Here is a 25,745-nt window from a genome sequence, read left to right on the forward strand (position 1 = left end):
TTATTAAAAGGGAAAAAGGTTAGACATACATGCTGGAGCAACCAGGTACAAAAGTACATGGAGCCCACAGCCTAGGAGAAACAGGGGCAATTTATGCTTGAAAACCACAAATGGAAGGTTTGGGAAGGGTTAGTGTGGAGAGCGTATAGTCTTTTCTAGGAACAGGTAGGACACAGAAGCAGGACGTTTTGCAGCAACAGTCGACCACAAGGCTGGTTTAAGCTGGTTTGAGGTGCACAGTTCAGCAAGGTCAGCCAGCAAACACTAGCAAAGGCATCTGAGAGTGAGCAAGAGTTTTGGCTCACTGCAGGCTCCTGATCGGCTCTTTTTGGCAAACTGGCCAATTACTTACTCTGTGTCTACTACATCTGTATAGGTAAGTAACTCATGGAAAACAGACATGTAAGATTTAGGAGTATTTTCAAAAGTAAAGCCATTGCTACAGGTCCCACATTTTGTGTGTGATGTCACCACTGCCAGTTGCAATATGGTATCCATTTGGGGAGAAGTTGATCCTATAAACCTCCTTCAGGTAGCCCTCTAGGATGCATCATCCTGTGTACAAGTCCCAGACACAACTAAATGGATCCAGTCTCCCAGCACCAGCCAAAGGACCATCCTGGTGGAAGGCAATGTTACGTATGTCCATACTCTGGCTCTCTGGGTGTAGAATCTCTTCCCCCTCCAAGTCCCACAGGTGCCATGAATGGTCATAGCAGATGGTGCCCAGAAAATGTCCTGATAGATACCACATCACCCACCACTATGTAATGAATTGCCTTCAGTATCTGCCACAGGCTTATCACTCTCTAGACTCCACAGTTTCACAGATCTATCAGCAGCACAAGGTTGCCATCTTTTTTGTCTACGGAAACAGTAGAATTGGGGTGGAAAGTGCTAGTACATTAGTATTGTAGGGGGTGCTGGAGGCTACCATCAAGGACGGACCAGACTTTGCACAGGCCACTCTCACAAGCTGGGGCCAGTAGTTTGGAATTGGGACTGAAATCACAATTTGAGACAGGCCAATCCCCTCCAATCTAGCTGCAAAAGCTATTCAAAGACCAAACAGATTTGCCCATTTCCCACTTCTGGGATGTCCTAAATGTCTCTAGAATCCGCAGGATTCAGCTCTCACTTCAATGCCCTGGATAGTGAATAATTAGCAATCCACAGCCTAGAAGTCTTCAGATTGTTGGATTCTTCACGGTACTAGGCTTGTTGGTACACTTCTTTGGACTTTATGCATTTTTCAACATCCATGTTGGTCTTTTTAAAGGCATCTGTGCCAACCACAGAGAGAACACTCCACGATCTCTCTCTCCTGGCAGCGGAGCTCTCCCCAAAGAGCGCAAGGTTCAGCCAGGCCTCCAAGGTAAGCCTCGACTTTTGGGTCACCCGTGCAAACGCTGATTGGCCAGGCTCGCTCCTCCCCTCAAACTCATTCGCTGACACGCTCTTCGGGTTCAAAGCCCTCCCCAGCAGTTGGGTGAGTATCTCCTGCCTCAAGTCCACCTTTAATCCCTTCTTTCCCCAACATCCCCGACTCCCGTAGACGCTCCTTCTCTTCCAAACAGCCCTAACAGATATGAAGCTTCTTCCCCACGGGGGAGGCGGTGTCTTCAGGAGTCCTACTCTGTGTTTTAGTTACCGTGGCCCAAGCTCGAGAAGAAGCCACTACCAAGGCTGGGGATCGTCGTTGTGCTCGGAGTGCTTAAGGAGAGGCGCGAAGCATTCTGGGAGAGGCAGGCAACAGCTACGGCGAAGGAAGGTGTCGCGAGGCATGCCGGGAACTGTAGTCCTTGCGGTCGAGCCTGCTGTAGCTGAGGCGGTAGCGGGGAAGGCGGGGGTGCCTGGCGGCGGCGGCAGCGGCAGGTAGAGGAGAAGCTGGTTTCATCCCGGGATTGGGCTGAGCCGAGCCGATCTCGGGAGGTGGGTGTTGGGAAGTGCCGGCTGCTTCGAGCCGGGGATCCAGTACTGCAGCCCTCCTAATGGTTGTCCCCCTGCTCCAATCCATCCTCATCACCGTCAGACTAATCTTTATTGTGAGCTTTAAGCTATGGTGTTTTCTGTTCCAAAATCGTCAATGGCTCCCTATGTCTACTAAGTAAAGTTCAAAGTCCTTTGCTGGCATTTAAGACCACTCTACTTTGCCAGGCTTATCTCCGAGTACTCATTTCGTTCTCTATGCATCGGCACGAGGAGACCATTTTGTCCCCCAAACACAGCCTACTGTTTTCCTGTTTCTATTTATGCCTGTAAATTCTTATCTTTCCCTCCCTATAAATCTCTATCCCTCCTCTGAATCTCAAGTCATATGCCATCTTCTACTTGAACCCTTTCTTGATTCAATAATTTTCCTATATAGGCCTCGTTTTGCACTTTGCACCACTCTATGCCATTTACGTATTTTGTATGACGTGTTCTGTTGAAACATACCACCCTGTCTTTAGTGCTCTGCATACAGTAGGTGCTTAATGTTTATTGAAGGAATAAATCTCCACGATGTTCACTGTTCTTGGAATCTGGAAGCTGGTTCAGGTTTTACTAAAATTAACACTGTTTCCTAGCTATTGTTATAAACATTTCTCCAATCTCTAATTAAGCAGCTAACCTTGGGGGGTGGGGGGAGCAGAAAGGAAAAGAGAGAGGATCTTTATATGAATCATGAGGATAAGATAGATACAAGATGATTTTTGGCCACCTTATTCCCCCAAATGGCAGATGGGACCTCTTGCAGAGATACACCAAATGGTGGAAGTTATTTCTGACATTTTAGCTCAAGGAGATTTAGGTCATGAAAATAAGGGAACTCCTTAGATATTTTTGGTCAGGATTCATTCTGCCTTCTTCTCCTTGTGGAACAACGAAGAAGTCCATACTTGACTTCATGCCAAACACAGACTAGTGAGCTTTAAAACCTTAATAACAACCAAAGATTTTCTCTCTTTTTTGTTAGAATTCTTCCATTCTTGTAGGCTCACTAATCCTGAAATTGATTACTCTTATGCCTGATCTAATTTAATGCTTAAGCTCTAGAATAGAGCCAAAATGCCTAAGAAGGAGAAGGGTGCTTAGTCCCTTAATAAAGGGTAAGTAGCTCAGAGACATATAAGACAATGGGGAGGCAGGTGGAATTTCAGTATGAAATTGGGGCAGCAGTTAAGTTTCAAGGGTCAATTACCAAAACAATCCCTTGGAATCCAAAAAACATTATGAAATGAAGGAGAACAAGATAATGTCTCCAGAGTAGAAGGGGGGAAACTCAAAATAATTTTACAGAAACAGAATTTATGTAACCCTAACCACCCCCTACATTTTTATCCCAGTGCAAGGGCAGGGGCCATGTGCTACAGTCGAACATTGGAAGTGGAGTCAGAGGACTACAGACATGGGTTCAAATGCCTGACCTGTACTCTGATGCAGAAGCTTCTAATGAATGGTAAGAAATAGCACTTGGGTTGCTTTGTAACTTTGTCTTTCATAAATTCCAAGTCCTCACGATAACCTGAACCAAATGAATGTGTGCAACGGAGAGTAATCTAAGTAGATAAGACATGTTCTTTTCTCTATATTGCCTTCAATTATAAGGTACTTCATTCAATTCTAAATCCAAATTTAAAGGGGACTACATTTACCTCATGATTACAGTAGAACCCTTCCAGCACATCCTTTCCTTAAAAAAAAAAAGTGGCTTCATTAAAAAAAAAAGTTTTATTGATGCCTTTGGTAGTCACCTCAGTCATATCTGGATGCATACCTCCTCTCTCTCCTCCCCAATCTTCTAACACACCCGATGAACTCTCCCTTCTAACAAATAAAATAGGTCAGGGCAGCAAGGTGGTACAGTGGATAGAGCACTGGCCCTGGATTTAGGAGGTCCTGAGTTCAAACCCAGCCTCAGACACATAACACTTACTAGCTGTGTGACCCATTGCCTCGCCCCCCCCCAAAAAAAACAAGCAAAACAGACATATCCACACAATTTGATAGCATATGGAACATTCTATACTGAGATTTTTCTACTTCTTCAAAGAAAGGAAAGCATTACACTTCCTTATCTCTTCTTTGGGGCCAAACTGGTCATTGCAATTACTGTATTAGGCAGTTTTTATTTCTATACTTTTTAAAGGCTATTCAGAATACAACACTATTTCAAACAGGAGGAAACAAGAGGAATGTAAAATTAGTCCAATTAGTTAGAAACGCTGAAATAATATATAGTGCACTCACTTCATTAAAGACGATTTTCCAAATGTGGGAAAACTTGATCTTTAACCATAAAAGCTACTTGAATATGGCTCATTTCTTTTTTATTAATATTTTACTTTTCCTCAATAACATGTAAAAGCCATTTTTAACATTCATTTTTATAATTTTTTGAGTTCCAAATTCCCCATAACTCCCCTCTTTTCCCTTTCCCCCAGCATTGAGAAGGTATGCAATTGATATAGGTTCTACATGTTGACTCATTTCTTAAGACCATCCCACTATCATGGTCTCGGACAAACAGAATATTACCAAAAAGATATGGTAGTTTCTCTCATCTTAGATCAGAAAGTTATGTGTCATCTGTTTATATGCTTCTGTCTCCAGAATGAAGTGTGACTGAGATAAGTTTGGCCAATTTGCAAGCACAACTGGGAGTAGAATTTAGTTTTACTGACTCAATAAAAGTTTATCTTAATGTATGCTTTTTTTAAAATTTCAAAACACTTCTTGGCCCAAATTTTTTGTAGTTTACTAAATTGCAGCTAACCCCAAGAACATGGGTAAAAAGCTAGAAACTCCACAAACTCCTAACAGTTTGGGGGAAATTATCTTTCTGATGCTCAAAATTTTACTCAAATTTAGATGTGGCGGAATTGTATATGAAATATTTTACTTATCTATATTTTTCAATAAATCCCCCTCACCACCAACAATGAATATAACTACTTAACTACAATGTCTGTCCACTTCTTTCTCCTGCTTCTTCTTGTAAGTAGTCTCCCGCTCCCAGATAAAGACAAGAACAGTATTATTTTCAACCTTCAGAAAAAGGTGTTACTTTTGGTACCAGACTAATATTGCACATCTTTGTAACAGAAGTAAACATGTAATGAAGTAAGAAAATGATTTATGGCAAATCCCTGACCATTTGAAGGTATATCATTGGAAGACTATAACAGTCTTCACAGGTTAAGCACCAAAATTAGAACAAAGGGAGTATTGTATCTCAACCAAAAGATACTATCTACATATGCAATGAGGGGAGGTTTTAAACAGTAAGTACATTTTTACTATGGGAATTATCTATGAGTGATTCTTCTGCCTTGGGATATGGAAACCCCATTTAGGAATCAGGTGAAAGACAGGCTGAGTTGTTTGAATCAAGCTTTTCACAGTCACATTCATTGAATATAGAAGGCTAACTATGCCAGTGACAGGACTCTGAAAATGTCATCAGGAATTTAACCCTGGAAGCCTGTTGAGGCCACAGGTGTAGAATCTGGAGTTAGAGGCCTTGGACCTCCCGCCTCTGCTACTTACTAGCCCTGTGATCTCAGGCAGCTTACTTCACTTCCTTGGGCCTCACATTCCTCACCTTAAAAGGCCAGACTATATGGGATCTAGAATCCTTTCCATCTCTAAATGAAGTTAATCTATAAAAGGAGTCTACTTGTTCAAGGCAATGAAGAAAATCAAGTGAAATCTTTCAAACCTTTCCAAAGACATGGGTCCACAAATATTTTTAGATGACATTGGAGGGAGTAGTCATTAACAACAGAGTTTTTTAATGGGCAATAAATTTGAAAATGAAAAGCAGATGAGGGCTACTGGTATCTGCCCCAAAAAATGTAGGTTAGGTAAGTGGAACACTAATTTTGTTTTTATAAAGCCAAAGGGAACTTCTACATTTTGCTTAGCTATTGTGTTTTGGTGACAGACAAATAAAATTTCAACACCTGCTGAATCAACAGGTCAGTAGCTAATTATGAAAAAATAGCTGAAAACTCCTAAGAAAATAGATGTGACATTCTAACTATAAAGCCTGGAGGTCTGGAATAAAACCAAAATGCTATTGACAAGCTCCAGAAATCAAAAGAACTTTAGTTCTAGCTTCCCTCAAATTAGAGAGAGGCAACTGATCCAGAGAGGTCAAGCAACACATCACATTTCTTACAAATAGTAATAGAGCAAGAATTTGAACCCAGGTCTCCTGACACCAAGCACAGCACTCCTTTCATTTACTACCCTGTAGCTTTAATACCGACATTACCTGACTTTCTGTAACCCCCACAACTTTCCCTTAGAATGTAACCTTTTAAGCCTTGTGTTAGAGCACGAAAAGTGAAGCCATAACCATTCTTGAATCAGGGAACTCTCAGCTTCTTCTCCAAGTTGTGCCAAGATAAAATGGAATTCAAGTAAAAATGGTTGTAGAAAACCCATTTTCACAAGTTCAGAAAGAAACCTATTCTCACTCAAACACTATCATCTGAAACAAAGGCTATTCACAAGCAGAAAGCTGTCACTGCTTTATTACTATGCCAACAACCAAGAAAATTAAGCTATGAGCTTCATCCTGGAGACACATTCTATATAGTCTGTTTTGGTCTATGGCCAAGACTCCAATTTCACATAAAAGGAACTAGTACATGATTCAGTTCTTAGTCTCTGTACTAGAAAAATCACTGACTTAAACAGTTAAGTTTTATCTATCTACAGGGCTCCATCAGCTGAACAGAAAGGCTTCTCCCAGTGATCCATCTATTTACATCCAGTGAAAGCTTAAAAACTGGTGAAATATATTAATTGGTATGTAAGTCATTAGGAATGGTGCTCAGCTTAAGTTACAGATTGAAGAACTATGCACACTAGGTGGTAGGTTATATATGATATAGTTATGTATATCTATACTATATATGAGATATATATAGTTATATATGATAGCTATCCCAATTTAAGAATGACGCACGATGGTGTAGCACTGCCCTACTACTTGCTGGATAAAAAGATTTTACTCTCCAGAGAAAAAGCTCTCAAAATGTTGGAAAAATTTTGCTATGTAAAATTTTTGTGGTGATTCCTTGATTCAGCATTGGTTTCTGACTCATGATAATCTTGTTCACATTTCAGCTGAATAAAACACCCCCACATACAGCTGTCAGTGCTAAAGAACACAAGGTCTAAGCACATACCCTTCTTTTTCTTTCACCAGGGTTGACCCTCTAAAGGTTCATAATGAAGCTGCAGATTCTAAATTTGAAATCTGAAATACTGGCTTGAAGGAACCATGGACTCAAGGGAAGAGAAGGTGAGATCAGTGATTTCAGATGCTCCCAGGCTCTTCGTGGTTTACATGGGAATGAGTATTTCAAGCACAAAGTAGCTGGAACCTGATGAGTTTAAAACTGCTGCCACACTTGGCATTGCTCCTCCCCTTGCTTCCTGTGGCTTGCCTGGCAGTACCCAAACCACCAGTCCAGAATCGTACTTCATAAGCACTATGTCTTATGCTCCCCAAAGAACAGTAAGGCTTCAGAACAGTAGTTGCTTACCTGAAAAAAAAAAGTTAGGGGTCCCTGCTTTTGGTATAGTTGATGCCATTATGTTAACTCCTGACAGAAGAAATTTGATCACACTAACTCCTAAAGCACAGAGTACCAGTACAACCCAAGAAAAAAAAAAAGAAAAAACAAAACCAAAAACCATGCCTCTTTCTTAGATATGCTCATAAGCAAAACCTGAACCATTACCTACTTTTAAATGGTTCTAAGTGTTGGGCAAATAGTCTGCTTATTAGCTCAAGTCACAATTACAGTTCCTGCTGGAAAGGTAATCATTTGGCTCTCTAAAGTTAAATGAAAGGACTCAGAAGTCCATGCCTCACAGGTACCTTCTCATGATTGACTTTCTTGTTTATTCTGCTTAAATCAGAAGTTAACAATCTTCTTTCAAAGTATGTTGACACTGATTAATTTTGAATGGTCCTAAATGATTCTCTACCCGTGGCTAATGGCAAGTTGGCCAATTATCAGAAGACCCACATGTATTTGCCTCATCATCTAATCTGCCTAGTTGTGAAGTTTGTTCTGTGTGGGTTAGAGCTAATTATATTACTAAGAAAAACCACTTCACATTTTGGCAGAGCTTTTCCTGGTAACTTGGTTGTATTATTTAAACGACAGTAATTTTAGCAGGTGAACATTTGCTTTATGAACTCTATCTAGAGAGGAAAAGTTACTATCAGTATCTCAAAGTATAAAGCACTAAAACATAGATAAAGAAATTAGATACCAGAGCTGGTAAGAGGACATTAATGAATACTCTTCCTTACTTGGTTCTTTCTCTTATATGGAAAATCCTAAGGATCATCATTCTGTAAGTTGTTCAACCCTTGGAAAACCATCATTACATTCAGAAAACTATTGAAACCTACACTACACACCTGGAATTCTCCCACCACATCAAATCCTATCCAAATAGTCACACAACACCGCTGACTCATACTGTTTATGACTCATAAAAGTTTCCTAGTGTACAGTTGCTCAAATTGCCATCCTAGTCCATTTTAGTCTAGTCAGCTGTGTTAACCACCAGTAAAATTTAAAAATACATTAAAAAATGGGCATGTCATCATTCTGATGATGACAGTAAAATGGTTTTTCAAAATTTTACAACATTTCAAACTTCTGTCTTATCAGCATCCAAAGCAACTGGGTTTCCTCTTTTCATTACTATGTAACTCTTTAAGAAAGGAGGTTAGGTAAACAATAATCTTGTTTAAATGGAATAACGTTATTTATATAAGTAATTCCTTCTACTGATAGATATTTAGTGATAAAACTGATGGAAAAGAGTTTAAGTCATTTCAAGTTATGGACAGAGTTGAACCTAATTGACCTGTGGCTTAAATTTCTCCTTTGAAGGCACAGTAAGAGCTATCCAACAGGTGTAAATAGTGCTTTTTCCTTGCAACTAATAAGGTTAATTCAAGCTGCTTCCACTGCTCCTGCATCTCTTGAATAGCTTCTGCTGCCTACTGTGGGGAAGAATATGTGGAGAAAAAAGAATCCTCTTCAAAACTGCAAAGTAGATGTCAATTTGGTAGAAAATATTCTATTTTACCATGAATAGTCAACTAGCATTGTTTACTTAGTTCAAACGCCCTGTTCAATAAGTACTATTTTTCTATGAACTAAACAGAACATCAAAAAGCAAGTCACAGAATATGGCTGGCTTACTCAGGTATATGCTTATTTTATAAATGCCAAAACAGTACCACTTAGGAACTCTTATTAGGTTTCTCTTTACATATTTCTGGCTACAGCTATGGAAAACAGTTAAAGTTTCAGGGTCTTATTATATTGTTCTTTGGGAGATTTCCCTTCACTACAAATATATATGGCTTCAATTTTAGAATCAAAGTGAGGTAACTAAGCCAAAAATAAAGCCTCCAAGGAATACAGGTTTATTACTGAGAACAGAGAATGCTGTAATATAGTGGCAGAGCCAATGAAGGTAACTGAATTATCACTTCTTTTCACTTTAAAAAAATTCAAATTCAACAACAGGAAAAGAAAATTTAGACTTCCTATTTCTCAATATGGGAGGAAGAGATTTTCTTCTTCCTAAACATGGATCACAAAACCTTACCCATTTCTTATCAGATATGCAAAAAGAAAAATTATAGGGTTTCCACTAAACAACCATCAATTTGAATCACTGTTAAAAAGAAAGATCAACATAACCATATAGTATAACAACTATCTCTACTAAAAAAAAATAACATCAGCTGCCCATTTTCTAAATGGAAGTGGACTGTTTGCATAAGAGAGCCAATGTACAGTCACACAATAAGGAAAAGGCAGGGTACATCAACTACCATAAGTCATTTTGCCTTGGTACTTATTCATTTTGGATGTGGAGAATACTAATGCTTAACCCATCTAACCACATCTAGTTTATTTTTCCTCCTTTCTCCTCCCCTCATGCTTCCATTCTTCTTAATCTGGGATACCAATGTACAAGGCTACTAGACATGGCTAGACGGGCTGCAGCTCCCAATGCTGCTGTTGCTGTGCGAGGAATGAAGAGTTTCTGGGACACACTGTGTTCAGGAGAGAGTATAAAAGAGATCTGTTCCATGGATCCTTGTTGGGCACAGGTTGTGTCTTTGAACATTGTAAGGGCATGGTTACTGGAAGAATCTTCATTCTTCATATTTCCTGGACTAGCTTCCTCTGAGAAGAAAATAAAACATAAGGACATTTTTCAGAAGGAAAATAAGCACACAGCTATTTCCACTTACTATTTCCCTTTTCTATCCATACTATATCACTTTCTATTAGGTTTTACTACATTGATTCCTCCTCTTTTAGTCAACAATTTCCAATGATAAGGCACATAATGTGTGAGGTAGAAATACATCAAAATAATTTTGAATTAGAAGGGAGAAGATGGTTCAGGAAAGGTTGCATTAAGACAAAGGTAATTTATGTCAGGATGGTAAGCAGAATAAAAGGAAGAAGAAAAAGAGACAATCTCAGTAAATGAAATCGTCAAAAAAGCAGGAAAAATAAACCTGAAAAGGGCATAAAAATAAAATGGGTTTCTGTCCAGCATTGGGTAGACTCCCCAGGAGGATTTATGGAAGGACAATGCATGAAAAGAGGGGGAGGGGTTTTTACCCACATCAATGAAATTACAGACCTGTTAGACTGTTGAAGTAGGATTTCAGAAAAAAATCCTCCAATTTTTGTTTTTCCTACCATAAACAAAATAAGCATTCAAATGGATCCCTTCAAAAAAGATATTCTCATTCTAATTCCTGGCTAATGTCAAAGGTAAAATTAAAATGTCCAAATCTTTGGTTCAATTCAATATTTACCAAGTGTCTATTATGTACATGTCACTGTGCTAGATTCTGGTTGCCAAGGGATCACTAAACTGGTTTTCAGCAAGGGTAAACCATACCCTGCATAAAATTCTAGCCAATTAGGAAGATTTGCTTAGTGATATGGGAGTGAAAGAAATCTTTGTGAAAAAAAGTGACCATACCATTTTGTAATTAGTAATGGTGAAGGAAGGAAATACTCAACTACTCTAGACTTAGAGAAAGATTTGTTAAAATTAAGATGAAAGATAAGGGTGATTTTTTGACTACAGACTCTATGGCAAAATATGGTTCCCCACTGTCACCATCATTCATCAACCTCTCTACTACCTTTGAAGTTCAGACTATCTGATAACACTCCATCTAAATCCTTGCTGCTATCATTTACCAACCTGCTGATCACTTTCCCTTTCTTCCTCAATGAGTTCTGCACCTAGCTGGGTTTGACAAAAATGTCTCTGCTCTCAAACCCAACCCTACTCCTTATGTTTTAGTAAACTTCCAATATTCACACTGTACAATAAATTGGCTTCCTAGATCATTCATCTTAACTTCCACAACCTCAGTCACCCCAAACTCTGAAATTCCCATCTCTGGTTACAATACCTTGTCCTTATTTACCTTTCCTTCCCTGTTTCTGTCCTCTCAAACTTGCTCTTTATTCTCACTGGACAAGCTCTGGTCCCTCAACCCCTATCTGTTCTCCTTGTCTATTGCCTTTATAGTATTAGAAGTGGAAGACACCCCTTCAAAGGCCATGTAGTCTAACCAGTATGTTGGACTACAAGAATTCCATCCATAATATCTCTAACAAGTGATCATATAACCTCTGCTTGAAGACTACTACTGACTACTTCTTCACTGCTCCATCATCTTCCTTTATCTCCTAAATGTGGATCTCTCTCAAGGCCCTGCCTTCATCCCTCTTCTCTAATTCTCTCTCCTTGTAATCTTACTTGCTCCTATGTATTCAATTATTACTTTTATGCAGACAATTCCCAAATTCTCAATCCTAATCATTCCCATAACTCCAGGCCTACATCTCCAACTGCCTACTAGACATTTCTACCTGGATGCCTTGTCAGAAACTCAGCACATATAAAACTGAATCCATCATCTTCCTCCTCCTCAAACCTGCTCTTTCCTTGTAGTTTTCCCCAATTTCTGTTAATGGCATCACTATCCTCCCAGTCAGGTAGGCTTAATTAAAACCTCTGAGTCATCTATGACTCTTGCTTTTTGCTCAACCTCCATGTCCAACATATTGGCCCAGTCATCAATTCTGCCTCTATGATACATCTTGCATTAATCCTTCTCTCCACTCACAGTCCTTCAGGAAATCATGGAACTGTGCGGACTGTGTTCTCTAGAAATTCTACTAACAGCTCAGGACCTCTTGCCTGAATCTTTAAAATACTCTCCTAACTTATCTCCATGCTTCCATTATCTTCTACTCCCAGTTCATACCAGGAGCAGCTGCCAAAATTTTTTTCATATATAGGTATGACCAAGTTACTTTCCTGCTTGAAAACTTTTAGTGGTTCCCTAATGCCTTTAAGAGAAAATACAAATTCTTTAATCTGCTAATTACATCCACCTATAATAGTTCCAACCTACTTTCCAGCCCTATTTTGCACTGCTTCCTTTCATGAACTCTACATCCAAGCAAAATTAGACTACTGGTCATTCCCCAAATACAACATGCCATCCCTTACTTCTAAGCATTTGTGTAATTTCCTGGACTTGGAATGGATGCTCTCAACTGCTTTTCAGAATCCTTCTTTTCCTTCAAGGTAACAATGAAATCTTCCCATAGCTAAAAGTGTTCTCTTGCTCAACTACTCCTAGGGTTCTTTGTCCAAGTATCTCTTTTGCTCTTTTGTATATGTGGTGCATTCCTTCTCCTCAACAGAATCTAAGTTCCTATAGGGCAGGAACTATCATTTTTTATTTTTGTATCAGTGCCAAGCACAGAGCCTAGCATGTAGCAGATGCTTAATAAATCGTGGCTATTGTTGGAAAAAAAAATTCTGACAACATAATTTGGAATAATCCCAAAAAGGAAGAGAACAGTAACTAGCATATAAGAACCCGATGTGATTGTAGAGGAACTCTTTGATGCATTCAGATTTAAAACTAAAATTTTCAAGATGGAAAGCGGGGAATAGAGACCAAGATGAATACAGGAGAGCAGCACAAACATGTCTAAAATCTAGGATCAAATAATTCTGAGGGCAACAAAATATGTTAACAAGCGACACCAAGAAAGCATAGGAATTACTCAATTACTCTGTGTTTCAGGATGGTAAGCAAAAATCTTAAACTCAGATAAAAATTCAGATACAGTCCAAAAAGACAGTATGAGAGTACTCTAGACCTACTAGTCAGGACAAATTACATTCCAGAATACTGAAACAGCTTGCAAATGTCATTAACAAATCACTGTTAATGATTGCTGAGAAATGATGGAAAATAGGGAGAGGGACCAGAAGACTAGGAATGGGGCAAATGCCCTGACATTCAAAGGGAAGAAAATAATGAATTCTCAGAACTACAGATTAGTAAACTTGATGTTGATAATCTGGCAAAAACTCTATAGTGGATTATGCTTTGTGAACACTTAGTAAAAAAAGGCAATGACTAGTAAGAGAGAAAGCTTGTAAATCAAACATGGCAGAGTGGATCAAGAACTTCTCTTTAAGTCAATAAGGCCTGGGTGCAAGTACTACTTCTAATATATACTGCCTGGGTGATCTTAGGCCGGCCACTTAACTTCTCAGTGCCTTAGGTAATTCCATGAGACTATAAATTACAGACTAGATGTTGATCTGCACTGGTAAAGGGATTTCCCTCATCAGGTGTTCATATACCAATGAATCACAGTTCTTGTCAAAAATAAAAAACAAGTCATGCCAAGTTAACCACATTTCTGTTTCTTATAGGCTTACCAGGCAGTCCCTCCACTAACGTCCTATTCTGATGCATTGCTGTTAACAGAGAGGAGATTCTCAGATACCATACCATAAAAATGGAAGATCTGTGGCAAGTGCCAATAATGTATAAAGAGTATAATAAGACATACTATGTACCTACTTTCTGAGAATCAATCTAGCTAAATTCGTAAAAGCTAATCACTATGAGTTTCTTTTGACCTCAACAATTCATGAAGAATAGCTGAGTACTGGAAGTATTACCTGAGTCAGCACCCATACCAATAAAATTACAAATCTTTTAAAATGCTAAGATAATTACTAAGCTTGATGACATCAAAGGAATACCATAAGTAAAGGATTATCTTGATCTTCTCAAGGAATTTTACAAAAGTATCTCATGATTTAAGATGTAAATGACAGAATGAGGTGGTTCTGCAGCTAATTAAACTATACGAAGAGAGAGCTGATAAATGGACTGATGTTAAAATGGAGAGAGATATACACTTATATGCTCCAGAGCCTTATTTTAAGCCTTGTTCTATTTGATATTTTTAACAACTTGGATAAATAAAAAAGATATGATACTCATATATGCAGATTACACAAACTGAGAGAAATGTTAGATGACAGGATCAAAATTAAGAAATAATAACAGGCCAGAATGTGTTGAAACAAAGATGATGAAATATGATAAGGATATAGATAAAATCCTGCCTTTAGGTTAAAAAAGTAAATTGTGTAATTAGTTAAAGGAAGAGCTGAAAACTTCAGTTAAATGAAAATTTCAAAATATTAAGATGAGGCAACAAGGTGACCTTCCTACTGAAAAATTCCATGCAATTTTAGTCTACATTAATAGAAATATAATGTGTAGATTTATTTGGACCCTACAAAGTTCTACCATGTGTTTTTACTAATTGTAATCAGACTATCTATGACTGTGTTGTGTCCAGTTTGAAGTACACAGAGATACACTGACAAATTAAGGACTCAATGGGAGGACAGCAACCAGAACAATGGTTATTTGGAAAGCATTTTACATAAGCAATGGCAGAAGAAAGCAAGCATACTCAGCTTGAAGACTTTTTTTCTGGAACAGTGGAGATAAGAAACAAGGGACATTAAATAGCAGTCCTTCAAAAGTTTTAAGACAATTATGTGGAAGAAGCTGCAGTCTCCCCAGATACCAAAACCAATAGGTAAAAATGGGACAGAAAGTTCTTTAATTATGAAAACCCTAGAGCAGATCAAAATATGACTCACTGACTTTGCAAAGTAATGAATCCCCTATCAGTGGAATAGTACAAACAGAAATCAGACAATAATCTCTAAGAGATTTCTTCACTGCATGGGTGGGTGGCTGGGCTAAATTATTATTAATATTCCTTCTAATACTAAGATTTTATGTATCTATGAAAGAGAACCAGGATCCCTGTTGAATACAGGATCAAGAATACATTACATTTATCACTCATTTGCAGATAAGGGAGTACTGAAACCTACTTAAACCAGTGAGCTTCTCCTGGGAATCAACCACTGTGGGAAGTAAATTACAGGTAAGTGCTGCTGTAGAAAGCTGGATTTGCTTTGGCAGAATTTGAACACAACCAGGCTCAGAATGGTTTAATTCTGCTGACTGCTGAGAATGGATCAGAGAGATGTAGAACTCTTCCAATGATTTGGACAGTGTGGAAGAATCTGAAGAATCTTCTAGGTTTAGCTGCTGTAATTATATTAGAAAGAATAGAAGAAGAGGAAAAAAAAATTAAAATTAGCACCATATAGGCAGAATTACATCCCCTCCACCTTTCTATTCCTTTCAATGATTCAGACAAAATTGGGCATTTCTAAGAACATTTTGTAGCACAGGAATCAGATCCCTCCATTTCTGCCCTGCCATCAAATCAAGTGAAGGATTAAAGCTGTAAATAAACACTGCTTATATATGCAAACAGTGGGGTTTTTTTTCTCTTTACAAAAATAACTGTACTTAAGTACTACTATAATCTTATCAATCAACAAAATACTCTGAATCATCTAGCATCTGTCATTGACTACTACTATCCTTCCAAACCCTAAAAAAGCACAGACAACTTTTAAATTTTCATTTGTTTCAGGTCCAACATATTTAACTTAGATTCACATGACTATCTTGCAACAGGAAAGCTTTATTTGTCATTTCCAGCTTTATGCCTGACATTCAATTCAACAAATTCAATTAGTATTTTACTAAGTACCTACTAAGTGTATTAGGCACTGGGGATACAAAGACAACAGCAACAACAAAAATCACAGATTTTTAGAGTTCAAAGGGACCACAACAGCCAACGCAAAATCTAAAAAGAATCTCATTACAACACAACTGGCAAGTGGTCAATTTGGCCTCTGAAGACTGCCAGTGAAGAGGAACCCACTCCAAGGCACCCCATTCCACTTATAGATGGTTCTAATTGTTAACAAGCTTTTCCTAACATCAAGCCTAAATATAACTCTCTGCAACTTGCAATTATTGCTCCTAGTTGTACCCCGTAGGGCCAAACAGGACAAGTCTGGTCTCTTTTCCCACATGGTGGATCTTCCAGTACTTGAACAGAGCTACTATCTTCCCCAAGTCTTCTCTTCTCCAAGCTAAACAGTGGATCACAGATTTAAAATTGGACAGAACCACAGAAGCTATCTAGGCCAACCCTCACACGTGAGGTCACATAGCTAACAACTAATCCTCATATCAAGGCTCTTCATCATCTTGGCTGCCCTTCTCTGAATGTTCTATAGCTTATCAATATCCTTCCTAAAGGAAGGCACCAAGAAATAAACACAAACCTTGAAATGTAGTTTAACAAGAGTAGATACAAAGGGACTATCACCTGCTTATTCTAGAAAACTATGCCTCCCTCAATGCAGCTCAGGATGGCATTTGCTTTATTTGGCTTCTACATTACACTTGTACTGAGCTTTTAGCTCTTAAAACCCCGAGAACTGTTTTAGACAAACTGTGTAACCATGCTCCCCTTTTTTAATCTTACAAAACTGATTTTCTAAACCTATGTAACACTTTACATTTAACTCTATTAAATAACCTTATTAAATTTAGCTCAATACTGTAGCCTGTCAAGATCTTTTTGGATCTTGATGTTGTCACCTAGTTTTAGCTATGTTTTCAGCTCTAATAATTTCACCTACAAATTTGGTAAGCGTGCCATAGATGCCTTTATCCAAGACACTGATAAAAAAGTTAAACAGCACAGGACCATTCCAAGTAAAACAATGAAATATTAATGACTACTTTTTTGACAGACTAATCAACCAGTTCCAAATTCATCTAACTTCCATCTCACCATTTTTCACAGCAGTAATATGAGATAGTGTATTAAACACTTTGCTAAAACCTAGGTAAACTATAGCTATGGCATTTCTCTCATCTACCAGTTTTTCAACAAAGAAAATAATGGTAGTATGGCATGACTTATTCTTGATAAAGCCATGCCGATGGCTCTTTGTGATCACTGGTTCCTTTCCTAGATGTATGCTATCCTTTAACAAGTGCTTCTAGAACTTTGTTCAGAAGGGGAAGTCAAGTTCACTGGCCTATAGTATAAAAACTAATCCTATGTCCTTTTCAGAAAATCAGAATAACATTTTGCCCTTCTTCAGTCCTGTAGCAACTTTCCCATTCTCTATGATCTTTCCACTATCAGTGGTTCAGCTACTGCATCTGACTTTTAGTACCTGAGGATGTAGTTTATTTCGGCTAGGTGTCTTGAATTCGTCAAGGGCAGCTAAGTGCTGTTTTATAATCTCCTTACTTATCTTGGGTATCAATTCTCTATTAGCCATTTTTGTTCTGTCCTTTCCCATCCAGAAGTCATTGTCCTTGGCAGAGAAGAGAGAAGCAAAATAATAACTCAGCAACTCTGGCTTTTCTCTCTTAATAGTTACCAATGTCCCACCACAAGCAGAAGTTCTTTCTTTGATATTTCTTTTTCCCCCAATAATCAACCCCACCTCAAAACCTTTTTCTTAACCTTTTTTTCACTAGCCTCAGAACATTCTGAGCTTTAGCACTTCCACTGTTATTCTTATAGTACTGTGCTACACTTTTGAATTCATCCTGTTACCTGCCCTTGCTTCTATCTTCTGTATATCTTTTAAAAATAAGTTGGTTGGTGACTTCCTGTGCATCCACAGCCATCTCTTCAGACAACCTGTTTTTTCTCATCAAAATTATTTCCCTTTGTCTCTTCAGAATTTCACCCTTGCATTTCTTTCCCATCTACAACTTTATTCTACAGGATCTTACTCCAGTCCTTCCTCTCTGAACCCTTTGAAATGAGCTCTCAAAATCCTGGGTTCATGTCGTCCTATGCCTAGCTATCCTTTCCTTTATCAAGTTCTTGGAGGGGTGGTCACTTTTCCTCAATGTTTCTAACATTTACACTCAAGCAATCTGTTCCTCCCTGATAGTGAGAATTGGATCCAGAATATATTTTCCCCTTGTTAGTTTCTCCACTTTATGAAGAATGAAATCATAATTAAGGCAAGTAAAAAAATTGCTAGTCACTCTACTTAGGGAGTGAGTGAGAGCTCTAATACATGTCTAGAAGATGGAAGGCTCCTGTCACTACTATATCTTGCTAATCTGTCAGTCTTGTGATCTATTTCCTCATTCTGCCCAGTTGTTCTGTAGTATATTCTAATGATAAAAAAAAAAAAATCTCTGCAGGGATCTTTGCTTAACTGTTTTCCAGCATGCTTCCTACTCTGATTCTCAATTTCATTATATGAGTATACCTTCCTAATACTACTTACCTTCCCTGGGCCATTTTTCCTGTCCTGTTTCCTTTGAATAAAATCCCTGCCATCAAGGAGCTAATGTTCCATTGGACGTGTATACGTAGATATAACTCAAGAATGAACATGTATAGAAAGGTTACCAACTATACTTCAGCCAATCTTTTATTAGGTAAAACCTACTTCATCATAATTACTGAGAATGAGAAGAGGTGGACCATTTTAAATTATTTGAAACAAGGTTGGGAAACAAGTTATTTCAGTTTGTTAGTCCAGAATTATGTCAATTTTTCATTGATCAACAAGTTGATAATTCTGCATGTTTCATGTGGTATATTTTTCACGAAATTATAGTTAATGCTTCTGGTAAAGTTAACCAGTTCTTTGGACATGCCCTCTGATTAAAATTAGTTTCAAGTAGGTAACATAAGCTCAGCTTTTCTGTGTATGACCTCTTAGGTACCAGTTTTTCGCTTTTATCCATTCTCTAACCTAGTATTTTTCAACATGTTTACTTTCTTTTGATAAAGAATCTATTTTTTTCATATTTTACTGGGAGTCTTGAAGCTATATAATTAGTGCTGCACATTTGGTACCAATTTTGTTGAAATAGCATTTCTCAATAAAATATTTCACAGTTCAGATCTAAACTTCATTTAGAATGTGACATCAAAGGATCTTGAGTTGCTTTTAAATAAATCTATAGCTTTCTTGGATCTTTGATGCTGAATACTGGCATATACTTTCGCAGCAATGTTATCAAATCTGTATCTCTACAAACTGTAAACAAACAAAATAAAGGAGGCAATTCACTGAGCCGGTGAAGGACTAACTCTACCAAAGATGCAAGGTGTTCAACTTCCCCAATCTGGCCTTCTAAACTATGAATTTGCCCCTCCTCCCTACACTGTTTTAAAAAGCAATATGGCATGCTTACAGCAATACATTTTCAGTTAGTACTTTAACACTACAAGCAATTAAATCATATTCCACCTAACCTTCCTAAATATATATGTGTAGTAACTGTGTTGTTTTAAAAACTCTCTTTCTAGACATAGGATTATGTGGCCAAATAAAAGTAAATAAAACATAAGTATGTAGAATCCACCAATTATCTTATAGCTTATTTTGCTGCACATTAATATAGCTTTAAAGTAAGATTAGGCCCAATATTTTCTTTTCACAGAATGGAGACCACCCACCCCAACAATCAAGGTAATATTACAAAGTGCACAGGATTTAGGAGACCAAGTTGAAGTTTCTAATTTAGATTGGTTGGCTTAACTCTGGTATGAGTAAGATTTTAGGTAAAAGGTTATGTACAAAAAAGTCTTAACTATGGTGGTGGTATTGGTGGTGGTGGTGGTAGTAGTAGTAGTAGTAGAGTAGTAGTAGTAGTAGTAGTAGTAGTAGTAGTAGTAGTAGTAGTAGTAGTAGTAGTAGTAGAAGCAGTAGCAGCAGCAGTAATAGTAGCAGTAATAGATGTTTCCAGAGATTACCAAGGAAAAACAGCAAGAGAATATCTGGAGTCAGAGGATTTAGGCTGAATCTGAGCTCTCCTACTTAATAGCTTACAACGTTGGACATGTCACTTCCCCTTTCTGAGCCTCAGTTCATTTGAAAATGAGAAGGACCCAACTCCTCTGACTCCAAATTCAAGGTTTTTCTTTATTTTTTAAAATTTTTCTTTATTTTTAGTTTTCAACATTCACTTTTATAAGATTTTGAGTTCTGAATTTTTCCCCCACCTTCCCTTTCCCAAGATGGCATGCAATCTGATATAGTCTATACATGTATTAAACATTTCCACATTAGTCATGTGAAAGAACAATCAGAACAAAAGGGAAAAATCATGAGAAAGAAAAAAGAAGAGAAAATAGTATGCTTCAATTTATATTCAGACTCCATATTTCTTTCTCTAGATGTGGATAGCATTTTCCATCATGAGTCTTTTGAAATTATCTTAGATCCTTGCATTGCTGAGAAAACCTAAGTCTATCAAAGTTGGTTATCCCATGATGTTGTTGTTACTGTGTACAATGTTCTCCTGGTTGTTCTCACTTCACTCAGTAACAGTTCATGGAAGTCTTTTCAGGTTCTTCTAAAATCTACCTGTTCATAATTTCTTATGGAACAATAGTATTCCATTACATTCATATACCACAACTTGTTCAGCCATTCCCCAACTGATGGGTATCCCCTTAATTTCTAATTCTTGGCCACCACAAAAAGAGCTGCTATAAATATTTTTGTACATGTGGGTCCTTTTTCCTATGTTTATGATCTAGTAGTGGTATTGTTGTTGATCAAAGGGTATGCAGAGTTTATAGCCCAAAGGGCTATAAGCCCTTTGGGCCCAGTTCCAAATTTCTCTCCAGAATGGTTGGGATCAGTTCACAACTCCACCAACAATGCATTAGTGTTCCAATTTTCCCACATCTTCTAAAACATGTATCATTTTCCTGTTTTGTCATGCTAGCCAATTTGATAGGTGTGGTATGGTATATCTCAGGTTTGTTTTAATTTGCATTTTTCTAATCAATAATGATTTAGAGCATTTTTCCTATGACTATAGATAGCTTTAATTTCATCTGAAAACTGCCTGTTCATATCCTCTGACCATTTATCAACTGGAGATTGACTTGTATTCTTATAAATGACTCAGTTCTCTATTTTAGAAATGAGGTCTTTATCAGAGACACTGGCTGTAAAAATTATTTCTCAGCTTTCTGTTTCTCTTCTAATAATGGTTGCATTGGCTTTGTATATGCAAAAACTTTTTAATTTAATGTAATCAAAATTATCAATTTTGCATTTCATAGTGTTCTCTATCTCTTGTTTGGTCATAAATTCTTCTTTTCATAGATCTGACAGGTAAACTACTTCTTGCTTTCCTAATTTGCTTATAGTATCAGCCTTTATGGCTAAACCATGCACCCATTTTGACCTTTTCTTGGCATACGGTGTAAAACATTGGTCTATGCCTAGTTTCTGCCATACTATTTTCTGGTTTTCCCAATAGTTTTTGTCAAATAGTGAGTTTTTATCCCAGAAGCTGGAGTCTTTGGGTTTATCAAACAGTAGATTACTATAGTCGCTGACTACTGTGTCTTGTGTACCTAACCTATTCCACTGATCCACCACTCTTTCTTAGCCAGTGCCAAGTAGTTTTGATGATTGCTGCTTTATGTACAATTTAAGATCTGGTATGGTTAGACCACCTTCCCTTGCATCTCTTTTCATTAATTCCCTTGATATTCTGGACCTTTTGTTCTTCCAGGTGAATTTTATTATTTTTTTTCTAGCTCTATAAAATAATTTTTTGGTATTTTGATTGGTACGGCACTAAATAAGTAAATTAATTTAGGCAGAATTGTCATTTTTGTTATATTAGTTCAACCTACCCATGAGCAACTGGTATTTTTCCATTTATTTAGATCTGACTTTATTTGAGTGAAAATGTTTTGTAATTGTGTTCATATAGTTCCTGGGTTTGTCTTGGCAGATAGACTCCCAAGTATTTTATATTGTCTACAGTTACTTTAAACTGAATTTCTCTATTTCTTGCTGCTGGATTTTGTTGGTAATATATAGAAATGCTGATGATTTACATGGGTTTATTTTATATCCTGCAATTTTGTTCAACTAGTTAATTATTTTAATTAGTTTTTTTAGTTGATTGTCTAGAATTCTCTATGTATATCATCGTATATCTTTAAAGAGTGATAGTTGTTTCTTCAGTGCCTATTCTAATTCTTTCCATTTCTTTTTCTTTTCTTACTGCTAAAGCTAACATTTCTAGTACAATACTGAATAACAGTGGTAATAACAGACGTGCTTCTAGGTTATATAATGCTACTTGTCATTTTAAGGAAACCTCCATTTATTCCTATGCTCTCTAGTGTTTTTTAAGGAATAGGTGTTGTATTTTGTCAAAAGCTTTTTCTGCATCTATTAAAATAATAATGTGATTTCTGCTAATTTTGTTGATGTGGTCAATTTTGCTGATGGTTTTCCTAATATTGAACCAGCCCTGCATTCCTGGTATAAATCCCACCTGGTCATAGTGTAATTATCCTTGTGATAAGTTGCTGTAATCCCTTTGCTAATATTTTATTTAAAAATTTGCATCAATATTCATTAGGGAAATTGGTCTATAATTTTCTGTTTTGTCTCTTCCTGGGTTATCAGCACCATATTTGTACCATAAAAAGAATCTGGTAGGACTCCTCCTTTGTCTATTTTCCCAAATAGTTTATATAGTATTAGAATTAATTGTTCTTTAAATGTTTGGTGGGATTCACTTGTAAATTCATCTGATCCTGGAGATTTTTTTCTTATGGAGTTCACTGATGGCTTGTTTAATTTCTTTTTCTCAAATAGGGTTATTTAAGCATTTTATTTCCCCTTCTACTAATCTGTGAAATTTATATTTTTGTAAATATTCATCCATCTCACTTAGATTGTCAGATTTACTGGCATACAGTTGGGCAAATTTGCTCATTATTATATTAATTTCTTCACTGGTGGTGAATTTACCTTTTCATTTTTGATAATGGTAATGTGGGTTTTTTTTTAAATCAATTTAACCAAATGTTTCTCTATTTTGTTGGTGTTTTTTTTTTCATAAAGCCATAAAGTTTTATTTATTAGTTCAATAGTTTTCTTAATTTCAATTTTATTAATCTCTCCTTTGATTTTCAGAATTTCTAATTTGGAATTTAATTGGAGATTTTTAATTTGTTCTTTTTCTAGCTTTTTTAGTTGCATTAATCTTCTCTTTCTCTATTTTATTCATGTAAGCATTTAGAGATATAAAATTTCCCCTAAAAACCGCTTTGGCTGCATTCCATAAGTTTTGGTATGTTGTCTCATTATCGTCGTTCTCTTTGATAAGTTATTGATTGCTTCTATGATGTTTGACCCATTCATTCTTTAGGATTAGATTATTTAGTTTCCAATTAATTTTTAGTCTATCTTTCCATGGCCCTTTATTACAAGTAATTTTTATTGTATCATGATCTGAAAAGGATGCATTTAATATTTCTGCCTTTCTGCACTGGATTGTGAGGTTTTCATGCCCTAGTACATGCTAAATTTTTGTGTAGGTGCCATATACTGCTGAAAAAAGGTATATTCCTTTCTATGCCCATTCAATTTTCTCCAGAGGTCTACCATACCTAACTTTTCTAAAATTCTATTTGCTTCCTTAAATTCTGTCTTGTTTATTTTGTGGTTAGATTTATCTAGTTTTGAGAGGAGAAGGTTGAAGTCTTCCACTAGTATAGCTTTGCTGCCTATTTCTTCCAGTAATTCACTTAACTTCTCTAAGAGTTTGGATGTTATATCATTGGTACATATATGTTTAGTATTGATATTACTTCACTGTCTACAGTACCTTTCAGCAGGATGTAGTTTCCATCCTTATCTCTTTTAATTAGATGTTTTTGCTTTTGCTTTGTCTGAGATCAACATTGCTACCCCTGCTTTTATTTTTTACTTCAGCTGAAGCATGTTCTGCTCCAGCCTTTTACCTTTACTCTGTGTGTATTTCTCTGCTTCAAATGTGTTTCTTGTAAACAACATATTGTAGGATTGTGGTTTTTAATCTACTCTGCTGTCCACTTCCATGTTCTGGAAGAGTCCATCCCATTCACATTCACAGTTATAATCACTGTGTCTTTCTCTCCATCCTACTTTCTCCCCCTTTATGCTTTTCTCATTCCTTTCAAACATTCAGTCTGTGCACTAATAGCTCCGGGAGCAGTGCTGCCACTGCTGCCACCACAACCACTGCCGACTCAGTCACTCCCAAAGCCTGTTCCTGGTTTGCTGGTGCAAGGGCTGTATTACATGCCCTGGAGCCTACTCTGGACTGCTCTTCTCTCCTACCCAGTTGCGACAGATCCCTCCCGCTGACCACCTAAGTTGTCTCTGGCATCTGTGGGCTGAGAAGACTGGAACCTGTCATTGCTGCTGGTGATTCCATCCCCCGAAGCCTACTCCAGCTTTGCTCAGGCCGAGTCAGAGCTGTGTACTGAATGCTGCCTGCTCCTTTCTCAGGCCTGTGCAACCAACCTTTCTTGTTGACCTTTCAGGTTGTCTTAGGCTGGAAATCTGTCTCACTCTGTCTCTTTGTGGGTTCTGCCACTCTAGAATTTGTTCAGAATCATTTTTTAGAGGTATTTGAAGAGATTTGGGGGGCAGCTCAGAGAGTCTCTGCTTTCACTCCGCCATCTTGGCTCTGCCTCACTTTTCTCATTCCTTTCTCCCTTTTCTTACTCACCAGTGTTTTGCTTCTGGCCACCATCTCTCTCAATCTGCCTTCCTTTATATTGGCCCCCCCTCCAATTCCCTTTTCTTGCACCTACTACTTCTTCCCTCCTTTCTATCTACTCCCTCCTTTTTCTTTCCCCTTTCCCCTCTTACTTCCTATATGGTAAGGTAAATTTCTATGCCCAAATGAGTGTGTATGTTATTCCCTCTTTGAGTCAAATCCAATGAGAGCAGGATTCACACAACGCTCACCTCTCTCCCTTCTTTCTCTTTAATGTAATAGGTCTTTGTGCCTCTTCACGTGATATAATTTACCCTTTTCTATCTCCTCCTTTCCTCTTCTCCCAGTACAATCCTTTTGTTACCCCTTAATTTTTATCATCACATCAAAGTCAACTTATACCCACACCCTCTGTCTATGTATACCCTTTCTAAATGTCATAATAAAGATACAGTTCTCAAGAGTTACAAGTGTCATCTTCCCACATAGGGATGTAAACAGTTCAACCTTACTGAATAACATGTTTTTTTTCTTTCCTGTTTACCTTTTTATGCTTCTCTTGAGTCTTGTGTTTGAAGACCAAATTTTCCATTGAGCTCTGGTTTTTTCATCAGGAAAGTTTGGAAGTCCCCTATTTCATTATATGTCCATCTCCTCCCCTGAAAGATTATGCTCAGTTTTGCTGGGTAGTTGATTCCTGCTTGTAATCCAAGCTCCTCTCCTCTGCTTTCTAGAATATCATATTCTAAGCTCTTCAATCCTTTAATATAGAAGCTGCTAGGCCCTGCGTAATCCTGACTGTGGTTCCACAATATTTAAATTGTTTCTTTCTAGCTGTTTGCAATATTTGCTCCTTGACCTG

At 37.5% G+C, this 25,745-nt stretch overlaps 2 protein-coding genes across 7 annotated transcripts in view; one reads left to right on the plus strand and one right to left on the minus strand.

Moving 5' to 3' along the window:
- Positions 1–1,452: 1,452 nt before the first annotated feature.
- The window catches only part of LOC144457828 (uncharacterized), a 49,995-nt gene continuing 25,702 nt past the window's right edge, over positions 1,453–25,745 (plus strand). Inside the window, exons 1-5 of one of the 4 annotated variants that reach the window (XR_013487358.1) lie at positions 1,453–1,489; positions 1,648–1,932; positions 3,330–3,442; positions 7,205–7,300; positions 15,297–15,371. Coding sequence is in view for 2 of the 4 variants with exons in the window: in XM_078156468.1 (XP_078012594.1) it covers positions 1,589–1,875; positions 3,330–3,442; positions 7,205–7,218 (414 nt within the window). In the remaining 2 variants the exon portion in view is untranslated. Of the gene's footprint in view, positions 1,933–3,329; positions 3,443–7,204; positions 7,301–15,296; positions 15,372–25,745 lie in introns of all 4 variants that reach the window. The other 3 variants (XR_013487357.1, XM_078156468.1, XM_078156469.1) reach the window with 3 other exon arrangements.
- Positions 9,435–25,745, minus strand: part of TDRD5 (tudor domain containing 5) — a 60,270-nt gene continuing 43,959 nt past the window's right edge. The window contains exons 17-19 of one of the 3 annotated variants that reach the window (XM_020984323.2): positions 17,545–17,688; positions 15,319–15,538; positions 9,435–10,229 (exon numbers count right to left, since the gene is read on the minus strand). In XM_020984323.2, coding sequence (XP_020839982.1) covers positions 9,976–10,229; positions 15,319–15,538; positions 17,545–17,688 — 618 coding nt within the window. In that variant the 3' untranslated portion in view covers positions 9,435–9,975. The remainder of the gene's footprint in view (positions 10,230–15,318; positions 15,539–17,544; positions 17,689–25,745) is intronic. The other 2 variants (XM_020984325.2, XM_020984326.2) reach the window with 2 other exon arrangements.

This window comes from Phascolarctos cinereus, unplaced genomic scaffold, assembly GCF_003287225.1.
Source record: "Phascolarctos cinereus isolate Bilbo 61053 unplaced genomic scaffold, phaCin_HiC Scaffold_5;HRSCAF=322, whole genome shotgun sequence".
Taxonomy (NCBI): domain Eukaryota; kingdom Metazoa; phylum Chordata; class Mammalia; order Diprotodontia; family Phascolarctidae; genus Phascolarctos; species Phascolarctos cinereus.